The sequence below is a fragment of the Eptesicus fuscus genome, chromosome 24, assembly GCF_027574615.1.
Source record: "Eptesicus fuscus isolate TK198812 chromosome 24, DD_ASM_mEF_20220401, whole genome shotgun sequence".
Classification (NCBI taxonomy): domain Eukaryota; kingdom Metazoa; phylum Chordata; class Mammalia; order Chiroptera; family Vespertilionidae; genus Eptesicus; species Eptesicus fuscus.
The window spans coordinates 1,027,723-1,041,384 of NC_072496.1; the positions used below are offsets into that span (position 1 = coordinate 1,027,723).

At 67.0% G+C, this 13,662-nt stretch overlaps 1 protein-coding gene across 1 annotated transcript in view; it reads left to right on the forward strand.

The window, feature by feature from the left end:
• The first annotated feature begins 248 nt into the window (after positions 1-248).
• Positions 249-13,662, forward strand: part of KIF21B (kinesin family member 21B) — a 34,831-nt gene continuing 21,417 nt past the window's right edge. Inside the window, exons 1-4 of the mRNA XM_054713153.1 lie at positions 249-289; positions 11,735-11,957; positions 12,167-12,349; positions 13,508-13,657. Coding sequence (XP_054569128.1) covers positions 249-289; positions 11,735-11,957; positions 12,167-12,349; positions 13,508-13,657 — 597 coding nt within the window. The remainder of the gene's footprint in view (positions 290-11,734; positions 11,958-12,166; positions 12,350-13,507; positions 13,658-13,662) is intronic.

The following is a 13,662-nucleotide window of genomic DNA, read 5'->3' on the forward strand; positions in this document are numbered from 1 at the left end:
CCGAGGGCGGGGCCGGGGGCGGGGCTTGGGCCCGGGCTCGGGGCGGGGCCTGGCCCGGGACGGCCCCCGCCCCCTTTGTCCGCGCGGCGGTGCGCGCCGGTGGCAGCGAGGTGGGCGGTGCGCGCGGGCGGGAGGTGTGTGCGCGGGTCCCCGGCCTCCCCGCTGCGGCGCCGCGCCTCCCGCCTCCCGCCGCCTGGGGCACGGGCCCCCCCGGACCCGGGTCCCCGATCCACGCCCAGAGCCCGGCCATGGCGGGCCAGGGGGACTGCTGCGTCAAGGTGGCCGTCAGGTAGGGCCGGCGGCCGGGCGGGGCGCGCGGGGGGCTCGGCTTTGTGTCGCGTGGGCGCGCGGGGCCGCCGGGTCCGGAGCCCGCACCCCCCGGAGGAGGGGCCGCGTGGACCCCGCGGGCACCCGGCGCGCGGGCTGCTGGAAGGCGCTTTGTTCGGGGGGGTCCTTTCGGGGGGGCCCCTCTGGGGAGCCCTTCATCACCCGAAAATCGAATAAACAAGGAAATCCGGTATTTCACACCCAGCCCTGGCCCAGGCGGGGCGTCTGTGTGTTTCCGCTTCGCCTCCCCACGGGGCTGCTGTCTCGCGGCGGGAGGTCGCGGGGAAATGTCCCCTCGTCCGTCCGTCCGCCCGGGGCGGACCGGGTCTGGCTCTGGGTCCGGCCCGGCCGGCAGCTCCCCGCCCGGGATCCTGCAGACAAAGATCGGTGCGGGGCCCGGACGGTGCCTGCTCCGGGGGGAGGCGGGGACCCCGCTGGCCCTGGCCCAGGCGGAGAGGGGGGCTGGGGACAGAGGAAGGGGGGTACCTGGGGTTCTGGGGTTCAGCCTCAGGGGCCGGAGGGCGCGTCTGGGACCCGAAGGGATAGCCTGACCTTTGAGGCTGCGGTGCAGGGCAGGGAAGGCTGCAAACTCGAGGCCCCCCCCCCGTGCCCTTTGTTGGGGGGACCCTGGCGTTGGTTTGTCTCCGGGAGGGGGGGTCTGTGTGCGGGGAGAGTGCAGCCTCCGTGAGGCAGGGATGGCGGAGAGGGATGCCCAGCCTGTGTGCTGGGTGGGGGTCTGGGGTCCGGGTCTACGCCTGGGCTCTGAGCCAGGGGGGTAGGTGACCCATATTCCAGGAGCCCGGGGGGGGGAGGGAGAGGGGGGTCACCTAGACGGTGGAAAAGCGCCCCCCTCCTGCCCCAGGACACAAGTCCCCAGCCCCCTGGCCAGCCCTCTGCAGCCCAGAGAGAAGGGGGGCCGGGGCGGGTTACCGCTGGGGCTCTGGGGTCGAGGCTGGGAGACCGAGGTCCCCCCCCCCGCGCGCCTGCCACGTGCCAGGCTGCACTGGGGTGTCGCCGGGCACAGCTCTGCCCGCCCAGCAGACAAAGGGGAGCCCGCAGGTGCCTGGTGGGCTGGCTGACTTTGCAGCAGGAAGCGGTGGAGGTCGAGGGAGGGAGGGGGGAGGGAGGGAGGGAGAGGTGTGGGTGGGGTGGGGTAGGAGCGAGAAGCATAAGCCTGGCATCTCCAGCAGATTGGGGGAGTCTGCATGCCCAGAAGAGCCCCCACCCACCAGGAACCAGGCTGGGGGGGTGGGCTTTGCCTTCGACTCCATCTTGCAGGAGAGCGCCAGCCAGAGCCCTCTCCCCATGCCAGAGGGCCCCCTGGGGCCCGGCCAGGGGTGGAACGCCCCTCGGGTGTGGAGGACTGAGGGAGAGAGAGCTGGGGTCCCCTCCCCCCCACCACCAGAGGTCCCCGGGATGCTTGCCACAGAAAGGGGCCTGGGCCCGCCCACCGCACCCCATTCTTCGAGGCGACTGGCCTCATCTCTGCTGCCCACTCAGCCCGCCCAGGGAGACGGGGTGCCCGCTCCTTGCCCGAGCTGCTGATTGGGTGACGGGTGGGGGGGGATTCCATTCGAGAATCAGAAGAGCCCAGGTTTCAGAGCTCCTGGAAGGCGAGGGCCCGCCCACTTTGCCCTCCCACCTCGGCGGGAGTGCCCGCCTGTCACACGGCAGACCTCAATGGGCAGCCGGCCGTGGAGGGCACAGAGCCGGACACGGAGCTGAGGATGGCCCGGCTGTCGGGGCGAGTTCCTCGGCTTCCGGGTCCCCCGCTCCCCACATCCCCAGGAACCTCTCGCCCCCCGAAAGGACCGGGTCGGGGGCTGGAATGGACTCGGGGAGACCAAGGTTTGGGGGTCACCGAGGCTTGCCCGTCACTGGTGCCGCTCTCTCTGACTTTCGGAAGTCTCTTCTTTTTTGTTTTTTAATATATTTTTATTGATGTCAGAGAGGAAGGGAGAGGGAGAGAGAGAGAAACATCCATGAGAGAGAGTCATGGATCGGCTGCCTCCTGCACGCCCCCTACTGGGGACTGAGCCCACAACCCGGGCGTGTGCCCTGACCGGGAATCGAACCGTGACCTCCTGGTTCCTAGGTGGACGCTCAACCACTGAGCCACGCGGCCGGCCCGGCTGGACGTCCGTTCTTGTCTGTCACGGGGCTGCTTTCTGACTGCCTCTGAGCATCACTGAGCCCAGGGTCCAGCTCCTGGGCCCCGGGGCCAGGGATGGGGGGTGCAGGGTGCGGGGCAGCGTGAGCCCAGCTGAGAGGTGCCAGGCCCAGGGCTCCAGGGACCAGGATCAGAGCCACTCGCTGCCAGCTGGTCCCTGCAGAGAAGGCCTGGGCTGGGGCAGAGCCCGAGGGGGACTTTCAGGACCTGGGCTGTGGGAAAGGGGGAAGGAAGGTCTGGGTGTGAGCCAAACCCCAACCCCCCCCCCCCCCCGCCTCCCGCATCCTGGTCCCTCAGCCCCTGCCCTCTTGGCACCAGGAGATGGCCAGGCCAGCCGCGCATCTGCCCGGCCTCCCTCCCTCCCTCCACTAATCCCCTGGCAGGATAGGGACCTAGAGCCGGCCTCTCCCTGGTGGGGGAGGGGGGGGCTGCCTCAGGGCGGGAGAGAGTGTGCGTGTGGTGGGGGGGGCAGCTGCTAGGAACCGCTAGCTTGCAGAGTTCAAATTGGGGAAGGAAGGCAATCACATGGCATGTTTATTTAAGACCCTTCTACCCCCCCCACCCCCGGGCTCTGGGGCCCACCATGGGGGCCCCCTCAGTGCGGCCTGACCCCCTCCCCTTATCTCTGCCCCCTTTCCTTAAGCTTCCTTCCTTCAGGCTGCCGGGGAGCGGCGGGGGGTGCCTCGGCCAGCCCCACGGCCTTAGGTGGACGCTCCAGGGTGGAGCAGGGCCCGGGAAGAGGTCGGGGGGCCCCAGGGTCCCCCGGTTCTCCAGCCGCCGCCATATTTCCCTCGTTCCCGCTTCTCTGAGATCGTCCCTGTCCGTCTGAATGTTGGATCGAGAGCATGGGTGACCACGGCCCTAGCCCGTGTGGCTCAGTGGATAGAGCGTCGGCCTGGGGGACTGAAGGGTCCCGGGTTCGATTCCGGTCAAGGGCACATGCCTAGGGTGGCCGGCTCGACCCCCCAGGAGGGGGCGTGCAGGAGGCAGCCGATCCACGATTCTCTCATGGATGTTTCTCTCTCTCTCCCGCTCCCTTCCTCTCTGAAAGCAATACAAATATATATTTTTTTTTTAAAGAGAGAGAAAGAGAGAATCGGTGACTTGGGACGGAGAGACCGGGGAAGGCAGAAACAGGCGTGTAAGGGCCACGCCGTGCCACCCGTGTCCCTGGCAGGCGGCCCCAGCAGCACCTCTGGTCTGCGGAGACCTGAGCCCGTGGGGAGGGCCTCCCTCCGCAGGCACAGGGCTTATGTCATCGCGAGGAAGTGGACTGTGGTAACCACAGCCCGGAAGCCGCGTCCCCTCCCCCACCGGGCAGCCTGCCCCATTGGATGTCGGCTTTTCAAAACCTCCACCGAGAGGGGGGGCGGGGCCGGCCGGGGCGGGGCCCGGGGGACACCCTCACGCTTCCATCTCCGGGCGCAGGGCGGGGCTGGGCCTCAGTTTCACCCTCCGCAGAATGGGGACAGCGGATGGCTCCTCGGCCGTGGACGGGCATAAAATGTGTAGAAATAAGCCCTGCCCGGCCCGGCCTGGCTCCGTGGTTGAGCATCGACCTAGGAACCGGGAGGTCACGGTTCGAACCCCCGTGGGGGGCGTGCAGGAGGCAGCCCATCCATGATCCTCTCTCATCATGGGCGTGTGTCTCTCCCTTCCTCTCCGACATCAATAAAAGCATATTAAAAGTAAAATAAAAAAGAATAAATCCCGGCTCCCGCTTGTGCTAAGGGAGCTTCCTTTCCCCTGGGCGTGCGGTTTCCGTCCGGTTCCCCGGACGGTGGCGTGGGGCCCGTGTGGGGGGCGAGGCTCCCCGTCCCCGCGGCCAGCACGCAGCCCGCCCCTGTTGCTCCGCATTCCTCCGCAGGGACGTCCCCAGGGCCCGTGCCCTGAGCTGTCCCCAGCACATGCTGATGCTGTCACGCTCCGGGCTCTGAGCTCTGGGCGCGGCCGCTCCGTCTCCCGGGAGGTCATGGGAAACCCCTGCCAGATGCCCTGAGACCGGGCGGGCGCTGAGCGGGTCCCTGAGCGGGCTGTGCTTCCCAGGCCCCGGCCACGGCGGAGTCACGGGGGGTCTGTCCGGCTCAGGGCAGGGTCTGGCCCCCGTCCCTCAGCTCCTCCTCGCACCCCTGCCTGCTCCCCAGCTTCTGACTGGCACCCTGCTCTGCTGGCCCATTTCCTCCCCTTGCACAGTTTCAGTCTTTCTGGGGGTGCCCTCCCCCCACCCCGGGGGACAGCTGAGATCCGGGTGCCCTGGGGGGCCATGGACAAGGCTCTCCCCCAGGTGCTCCCCGCCCCCCATGGACCGTCTGTCCCTGGGCAGGACTCTGGGGTGAAAGAGGAAGGTCAGGGACCCCCCACACACACACCCAGGAGGGAGCGGGGTCACAGCCCTGAACCCCATGCTCCCTGAAGCTGACACCCGAGGCTTCGCAGAGCTTTCCTGGGGGAGCCCAGACCCCTCTCCCCGGGCCTGCAGGGGCCTCCTCAACTCATGCCCTTTGACCCCACAGGACAAAGCCTTCTTGTCTGGGGTCCTTTCTCTGAGGGCAGCGGCGGGGAGGGTCCGAGAGGCCAAGAGAAGGTCGGGGGGTGGGGGAGGGGGGGGCAGCAGGACCCTCTGGTGCCACGGGCTCATGGCCCTCCCCTCTCTGCACCCCGGCAGCTACCGGGCCAGCACCCCCTGATGGATTCACACCCTGTTTTATTATTCACTTTTTAATATATTTATTATTGTAATTTTTAAAAATGCATTTTTCTTGATTTCGGAGAGGGAGGGAGGGAGAGGGAGAGAGAGACATCAATGATGAGCGCGAATCGCTGATCAGCTGCCTCCTGCCCGCTCCTCACTGGGGACCGAACCGTGACCCGGTTCATAGGTCGATGTCCAACCACCGACCCACAGGAATGGAACCGGGACCTCCTGGCTCCCAGGTCGCCGCTCACGCCGGTCGGAGAGCGGGCTGGCTTCTGGGAAGACGCCCCCTCGGGGCTAAGTCAGCCTAAAGCCCGTGTCTGCGCGCCAGACTCCCCTGGGAGGGCGGGATCCTGCCTCCGCCGCCTCCCGGCTGGCGGGCTGCCCGGTGTGCGCGGGAGGAGGATGCTCTGTCTGCTCAGGAGGCCTTCATGGTCAGGAGCAGCCGGGTTCTGGGTTCTGGCTCCGAGCTCCCCGCCCGGGGCCGAGGCGCTGCTGGTAGGACCAGCCGGGCGGGCGGTCTCGGAGGGTCCAGGGTCCCATTTCTCCGGCCGCCCGTCCGCCCGCCCGCCCGCCGGGGTGCCGGGTCCCCAGCAGGTTCCGCCCGGGATGGTGTTCGATTCTCACGGGACTTCGGGTGCGTTTGAGCCTCGGGGAACTGGGGAGGTGCCTTCTGCGGGGCCATCCTCACCGGGGTTCCCTTGCACCCCTGAGCGGGGCACGGGCTCCCCAGGATCAGTGCCCTCAGGGACGAGGATTTCCAGGAAGAAGCCCCCGGCCCCCCCTCCCGGGACCAGCAGGCGTGAGCAGCAGGAAGTGCTCCCCCCCTATCCCCCCCCCCCCCCCCCCCCCCCCCCCCCCCGCTTATCTAAATCCCTCCAGCCAGGCGGGCGGCTCCCCTTTGATCCGGCTGCTCTCTGAGCCGGGCCGTGGCAGGTCACGGTGCAGCTCAGTGACTCAGAGAGCCGGGCAGACCCGAGGTCACGGGGCCGCTCCATGTTCCTGCCACGTGCACACACATGCACACACGCACACACCCCTTCACGATAGCGTGTCCATCGGCCGCCCTGGGGCTGGGCAGGGCAGGGGAGGCCGGGGCAACCTTTGCTCGGTCCCTCGGACGCCGGGGCAGCTCACCCAGGGCGGTGGGTGGGCCTCTCCCGTCTCCGTCCCTCCTGGGCCGTCCCGCTGGGCTCTGGGGCTCCCTTCCAGGGTTCAAAAAGGCATTCGGGGTCCCGCAGGAGAAGAGCAGAGACGGGCTTCTGGCTCCCAAGTCCCCACGGCTTCTCCTGAGCGCCTGGGTGGTGATTGGGCTCCCGGAGGGGTGAGGCCAGCCCGGGTGTTGGGTTCTTTTTAATTCTCACCCGAGGGTATTTTTCCATTGATTTTTAGAGAGAGTGGAAGGGAGAGAGGGAGAGAGAGAGAAACACTGATGAGAGAGAGACGCATCGATGGGTTGCCTCCCACATGCCCCCGACCAGGGCTGAGAGCCTGCCACCGAGGTACGTGCCCTTGACCGGAATCGAACCCAGGACCCCTCAGTCCGCAGGCCGGCGCTCTCCTCCCGGGCTGGGTCAGGGCGGACGGCGAGTCCCGGTGGTCTGCCCAGGAGGCCTTGTTACTCTGTGTGGCCTTGAACCCAGTTACGTAACGTCTCTCGGACCCCCGTGTGTACGTGAGGGGCAGAAACACCCGCCTTACACCGAAAGGATCTGTGCAGTGACCCGGGGTGTGGCAGGGTGAGCCCCTGGGGACGTGGAGGAAGCTGAGGTGCACGGGGCTCGGGGACCCGCACAGAGAGGGGCTGGGAATGAGGACCGCCCTCCATGTTGTCCCGGTTCCTCGTTGTCATAGCACAGCCGTGACCTGCAGTTCCCTGCGCCCGGAGGAGCTCAAGGTCAAGCGGGGGGGGGGGGGTGCAGGTCGGTTAGAAGACAAAGGTTGGGGGGAACGCATTTCACCGGAGAAGCTGAGCAAACCCCCAGGACCCCGAGGTCGCCGGCCGGAGCCTGGGGGGGCGGGGGGCATGATGGGCTGTCTGTGTGTTGTCGCTAAGGATGGGGTGGGCGTGAGGGGAGCCGGCCCCGTCCTCCCCTCCTGGCAGGGGAGCCGGGTGGGGGGCCCTGGCACCCTCTGCCGAGGGCCAGTTTCTCCTTGGCAGTGTCTCCGCGTGCCCGGCCGCCTCCTCCCGCCGCTGTCCTCTGTCCGCCCTCTCTCCTCTGTCCTCCCCTCCCGCCCCGTCCGCCTGGCTCCCCGAGGTCTAAGGAACCGCTGAGCTCAGCTGGTCTTCCGGCTCCGAGCTGGGGGTGGGCCCTGAGTGTGGTCTGGTCCCCCGGCCCGTGCTCACTTCTTGAGGGGGGAGGGGGTGGGGGGAATCTTCAAATCACCACCCTCAGCGCCCAGCTCCCGCTCAGCTGCGAGCAGGGGCAGCTGGTGCCCGAGGCCGCCGTGCCAAGTGCGGCCTCTGAAAAGCCCGGGCCCTCTCTCCCGCCCGCTCCCGCCGCGCAGGGCTGCCCCTGCCAGGGGAGGAATAGACGGCGCTCTGTTCCGGGAGGTTCCGGGCCTCGCGGCCTCCCGGCAGGATGGGGGCCCCGAGGGGTGGGGCTCGGGGAAGATGCCCGAGGGGCAGATCCAGGAAGTCCTTGCGGGGAGATGGACGGCTGGTCCCCAGGACGTCACTGACCGAGGCCGGGAGCAGACCCGCGGGCCGTCGCGAGCCAACGTGACGCTCGCCAACATGGCGTTACATCAGGATTCACCTTGATGATGGAGGTTTTCTTTAGATATGTGGTTGTATCGATTGCAGAGAGAAAGGGAGAGGGACAGAGAGAGAAACATCCCTGATGACAGAGAATCACGGATCAGCTGCCTCCTGCACGCCCCACACGGGATCGAGCCCGCAACCCGGGCATGTGCCCTGACCAGGGAATCGAACTCCTGACCTCCTGGTTCCTAGGTCGACGCTCAGCCACTGAACCACTGAGTTTTGTTTTGTTTTGTTTTTTAATATATTTTTGTTGATTTCAGAGTGGAAGGGAGAGGGAGAGAGAGATAGAAATATCAATGATGAGAGAGAATCATGGGTCGGCTGCCTCCTGCACGCCCCCTAGTGGGGATCGAGCCCACAACCCGAGCATGTGCCCTTGACTGGAATCGAACCCGGGACCCTTCAGTCCGCAGGCCGGCGCTCTATCCACTGAGCCACACCGGCCGGGGCAACCACTGGGTTTTCCATGCACCTTAAATTGTGCTCACCCTCCTCACCCTGGCCCTGGATCTGCCCACGCCTCTCGGTAATTAAGTGGTATCTGAATTGGATCCTCGGGCCCGTGGCTGCCGTGGGAGCCCCGGGAACTGGTTCCCACGCTCCCTGGAGAATGGGCTGAGAAACCCCTCGCTCAGGGCATCGCTTGGGACCGTGGCCGGCAAACCGCGGCTCGCGAGCCACACGCGGCTCTTGGGCCCCTTGAGTGTGGCTCTTCCACAAAACGCCACGGCCCGGGCGAGTCTATGTTGAAGAAGTGGCGTTAGAAGAAGTTTAAGTTTAAAAAACGTGGCTCTCCAAAGAAATGTCCATCGTCGTCCTGTTGATAGTTGGCTCTGTGGACGGATGAGGTTGCCGACCCCGGACTTAGGAGAATCTTGCTTCTCTTCCGCCTCCGTCTCCCGCCGCTCCTCCGCGTCCCACGCCTGGGACCGCGCTCTCCCGCATCCTGGTCAGCTGCTCGGGGAGCTGGTGACACACACGGCCGTGTCTGCTCCCCTCTCTCTGGGGACCACGGCTCCCCCCTGTACCCTGAAAGCGCCCTGGTGCTGAGAATGGGCCGGTGTGGGGCCTCTCTGACCACAGAGGACCCACAGGAGGTGGCTGCGCCCACCGAGGGTCCCGGGGTGCATGCCCAAGGGGCCCCACAACTCCCGGACCCTCACATCCCGGTGTCTCCTCGTCACCGTCCCCTCTGGGGCGGCTCCGGTTCCCGGCAGGCGGGCTCCCCGTGGCCTCGGGGCTGATGGTGAAGGGCTGTTCGCCTCGCCACGGGCTCTGATGGGCTCTGATGGGCAGGGCAGCAGCCGTGCCTCTGCCACCCCCTGCACCCCCACCACCCGGCCTCCAGGGGCCCTGATTCGATTTCCTCCAATCGCCAGCATGGCCATCTGCCTGGGGTAATTAAATGGTGTTTGAATCGGATCCAGAAATCCCATCGAAAGCGGCCCACGTGGCAGGGCGGGCGTCCGCGGGAGCTGGTGCAACCGGCAGAGCTGCCCAGGCCTGACCCCGTGCACCTGGGCACACCTGGGCACACCTGGGCGCCGTGGGCGGGGAGTTTGGTCCCGAGGCCCAGAGCTCGGGTCCTGCCCGGAGCCTCTGCCTGGAGCCTCTGCCCGCACCACGGCCTGCACAGGTCGCCGTGGCTCCGTGCTCACGGCGCCCCCGTTCCCCTCGGCTCGCTGAGCCCTGCCCTTGTCCACACAGTAAAGCAGCGTCATTTAAGATGTGATAACACACGGCTGGTGTGGCTCCGTGGTTGAGCGTCGACCTATGAACCAGGAGGTCAGAGTTCGATTCCCGGTCAGGGCACAGGCCCGGGTTGCAGGCTCCATCCCCAGTGGGGGGCGTGCAGGAGGCAGCCGATCCGTGATTCTCTCTCATCGTGGATGTTTCCATCTATCTGTCTGTCGCTCCCCTCCCTCCCTCTCTGAAATCAATCAATCAATAATATATATATATATAAAGAACCCCAGGCCGCCGTCGGTGGGAGCACTGGGCCCCGAGCACCTGCCAGCCCCTCCCCCCTCACGGCGAGGAGCAGGGGACAGGCTCCGAAGGGCTCAGGTGAGCTCAGGCCTGCAGCTCGAGACAGCTCGGGGCCTGGGCCAGCCCGGGGCAGGGCAGGAGGGCGGGAGGCCCTGGCTCGGTGGCTCGGTGACTCGGTGGCTCGGTGGCTCGGTGGCGGGCGCCCTGGGCCCCGGGTGGGTGCCGGCTCCGGCCTCTCTCTCTTTCCCTCTCCGGGTAAATGTTGGCTTAGGGAGCCGGGCCTGACAAGCAGCTCATTGTGAGGGCCCAGCTGGCAGGGAAGGGCTGGCTTGTGCGGGGAGCCCCGGGGCCTTGGCGCCCACCCCCACCCCCTTTTGCTTTAGGCATTTGGGAGGTGCTTTCTGCCAATCCCTCCGCACATGCTCACTGACTCACATCTGGTTGCCGTGGCGAGGTCGTCATGGCAACGGCTGCTTGAAGGAGGGGGGAAGCAGCTGCCGGAGGGAGGTAGCCCTGTCCATGCCAAGCGTCCCCCGCAAACTGATGCCACTTCTCTTCCTTTTTTGTAGGGGAACCCCCACCCCCCCCCCACCCCCACCCCCGCCAGGATCTGGGCTGTGGGCCCCTCCTGTGGCTGGCCTGGGGTCCCTGCTAGAGGTCCCGCCCTCCTCAGCGAACTCGGCCTTGCTCCATCCTGCGGGGGGGCGGGGCGTGCTGGGTGTCCCCCTCGGACCCGGCCTCGGGAGAGAAACCAGAGCTGCTTCCCAAGTATGTCCACCAGGCTCTGCCTCGGGGAGGGGGCTCCCGCCCCCCAGGCCTCGGCGAGGCTCTGGTCTCCAGAACGGACGAGCCCCCGGAGCGGCCAGGCCTGTCCCTCCATCCCCATCCCCATCCTGCTCCCCCCCGGGGGAGCAGGAGTGCCTGCTCACGTCAGCCAGGCCTGGGGGTGGCGCTGTCACGTTCCCTTCCTCGGCCTGGCCCCGTCACTGAAGCCCCCGCCACCCCAGGCTGGTCTGTCGAGTCAGGCTTATGGGAGGGATTCACTGACGGGAGACGCTTCTAACACGTCCCACGGAGTCCCCCGTCCGTGTTAGCGGCGGCCGTGTCAGGTGGTGTCCATGTGATTGCTATTATTATTACTTTTTAAATATATTTTATTGATTCTTCACAGAGAGGAAGGGAGAGGGATAGAGAGTCAGAAATATCGATGAGAGAGAAACATCGATCAGCTGCCTCCTGCACACCCCCCACTGGGGATGTGCCTGCAACCAAGGTACATGCCCTTGACCGGAATCAAACCTGGGACCCTTGAGTCCGCAGGCCGACGCTCTATCCACTGAGCCAACCGGTTAGGACTATTTTTTTTTAAAATATGTTTTTATTGATTCCAGAGAGGAAGGGAGAGGGAGAGAGAGAGAGAAACATCCATGATGAGAGAGAATCACGGACCGGCTGCCTCCTGCACGCCCCACACTGGGGATGGAGCCCACAACCCCGGGCCTGTGACCTGACCAGCAATCGAACCCTGACCTCCTGGTTCCTAGGTCGACGCTCCACCCCTGAGCCGCGCCGGCCGGATTTATTATTTATTACTGCCCTTTTACAAAAGCTGCCTCTGTCCTTTGCCGGGACTGGGGGGGGGGGGGGGGGGGGGGGGGGAGGGGGGGAGCGCACCTAAACTTCCTTCCTTCTCCTCCAGCTTGGGGGGTGCTGGGGGGTCTGGGGCAGTGGAGGTGCAGTGGGGAGACAGGGCGGGGGGCTGACCAGGGCTCCCCGCTCCCGGCAGGATCCGGCCGCAGCTGTCCAAGGAGAAGATCGAGGGCTGCCACATCTGCACGTCCGTCACGCCGGGGGAGCCCCAGGTGCTGCTGGGCAAGGACAAGGCCTTTACCTACGACTTCGTCTTCGACCTGGACACGTGGCAGGAGCACGTGTACGCGACCTGCGTGCGCAGGCTCATCGAGGGCTGCTTCGAGGGCTACAACGCCACCGTGCTGGCCTACGGGCAGGTGAGCCCCCCGCGCCCCCCGCGGCCACGCCGGCCTCACCCACCGGCCGGCGATGGGCGAGAGCTCGAACCCAGAACCAGGGAGGGCACCAGGAGTGCGTGTGGTCCCAGGATGCCACAGGGGGGCGGGCTCTCAGCCGGGGCGGCTGCCGCGGGGTGCGGCTCTGAGACCAGGCCGGGCTCACCCCGCCCGGCGTCTCGGCGATGCAGACGGGGGCCGGGAAGACGTTCACCATGGGCACCGGCTTCGACACGGCGGCCACGGAGGAGGAGCAGGGCATCATCCCCAGGGCCATCGCGCACCTCTTCGGCGGCATCGCCGAGCGCCAGCGGCGGGCGCGGGAGCAGGGCGTGGCCGGGCCCGAGTTCAAAGTCAGCGCCCAGTTCCTGGAGGTACCGCGGCCTCGCGGGGTGGGCGGGCGGGCGGGGGACTCGGGGGCCGCAAGACCATGCGTGGGAGCCGGGCAGGCGTCTTCAGGGGGTGAGCTCCCCGCGGCCGGGAGCATCCAAGCAGAGCTGGGAGGCCGCGGGGTGGGACACACGAAGGGATTTCCTGTGTCCGATGGGGCTTGAGAACCGTGGCTCCCGCCCCGCCTCTGGCCTCCCGGCCCCGCCAGCCCTGACCGTTCTGGCCGAGGGCCTTCCTGACGCCCTGAGTCTCCTCTGACCCCGGGAAGGAAGGGCCTCCGGGAGGCGCCTGCCTCGCACGCGGATCCTAGAAAACCCCACGTCAGGGGGGAACCAGGAGGGGCTAAAGGATGCCCTGTCTGTCCCGACAGACAGACACCATGGCACCCAGCCCCCTTCCGTTTCCTCTCCCCCTTCCCGTGGGTATTTCTGTCCCTTTAAGGATGTGTGAGGCCTGCAGCCGCCCCTCCCGCTGCAGGATTCTGCTCCGTTCCCCCCTCTCCGGCCCCCCCCACCTCTTCCCCCCACCACCACCCCCGACCCCCGATGACACTTCCCTGCTAGCGATTCCAAACGCAGGCATGTCCCAGGCCCAGACCCTCTGAAGTGGGGTGACCGCTCCCGGCCAGGCCCCCTCCCGTGACGGTCTGTCTCCCCAGGCTCCCCCTACACGCCTGGGCCATTTCGCTCCTGCGTGTAGGGCACTCAGACGTGTCCCTGCCCCGCTGTGACGCCATCATCCCCAGGACCCTCGGGGACCGCCCCCACTGAGCTCTGCCTCCCCTCCCGAATCAGGGACCGCACCCCACCCCACCTTTCCCCGGCGGCGACATCCTAGGATGTGCCCAAATCCTGGATGTGCCTTTATCTGGACCCAGGACCTGAGTTCCCCTGGGCCCTGGGCCCCGGCCTCCTGCCGGGCCTGCCGAAGCCCGGTTCCCGGGTCCCGCCCAGGCCCCCTTCCCCCCTCCCCTGTCCGGGTCAAAGGCCCTGGAACCCAGAACCTGAGGGGACAAGGGCTGGCCAGGGAACCTCCCGGGGCCTCAGTTTCCCCATCTGCAGAATGGAGCAGCTGGTCTATAGAGGAGAGCCCAGCCGCTGTCTCCCCCCGCCCCCCTGCCCCCGCCCCCCGACCTTGCTTAGCTCTACAACGAGGAGATCCTGGACCTCTTTGACGCCACCCGGGACCCCGACGCCCGCCACCGCAGGTCCAACATCAAGATCCACGAGGACGCCAACGGCGGCATCTACACCACGGGCGTCACGTCCCGCCTCATCAACTCCCAGGAGGAGGTGCG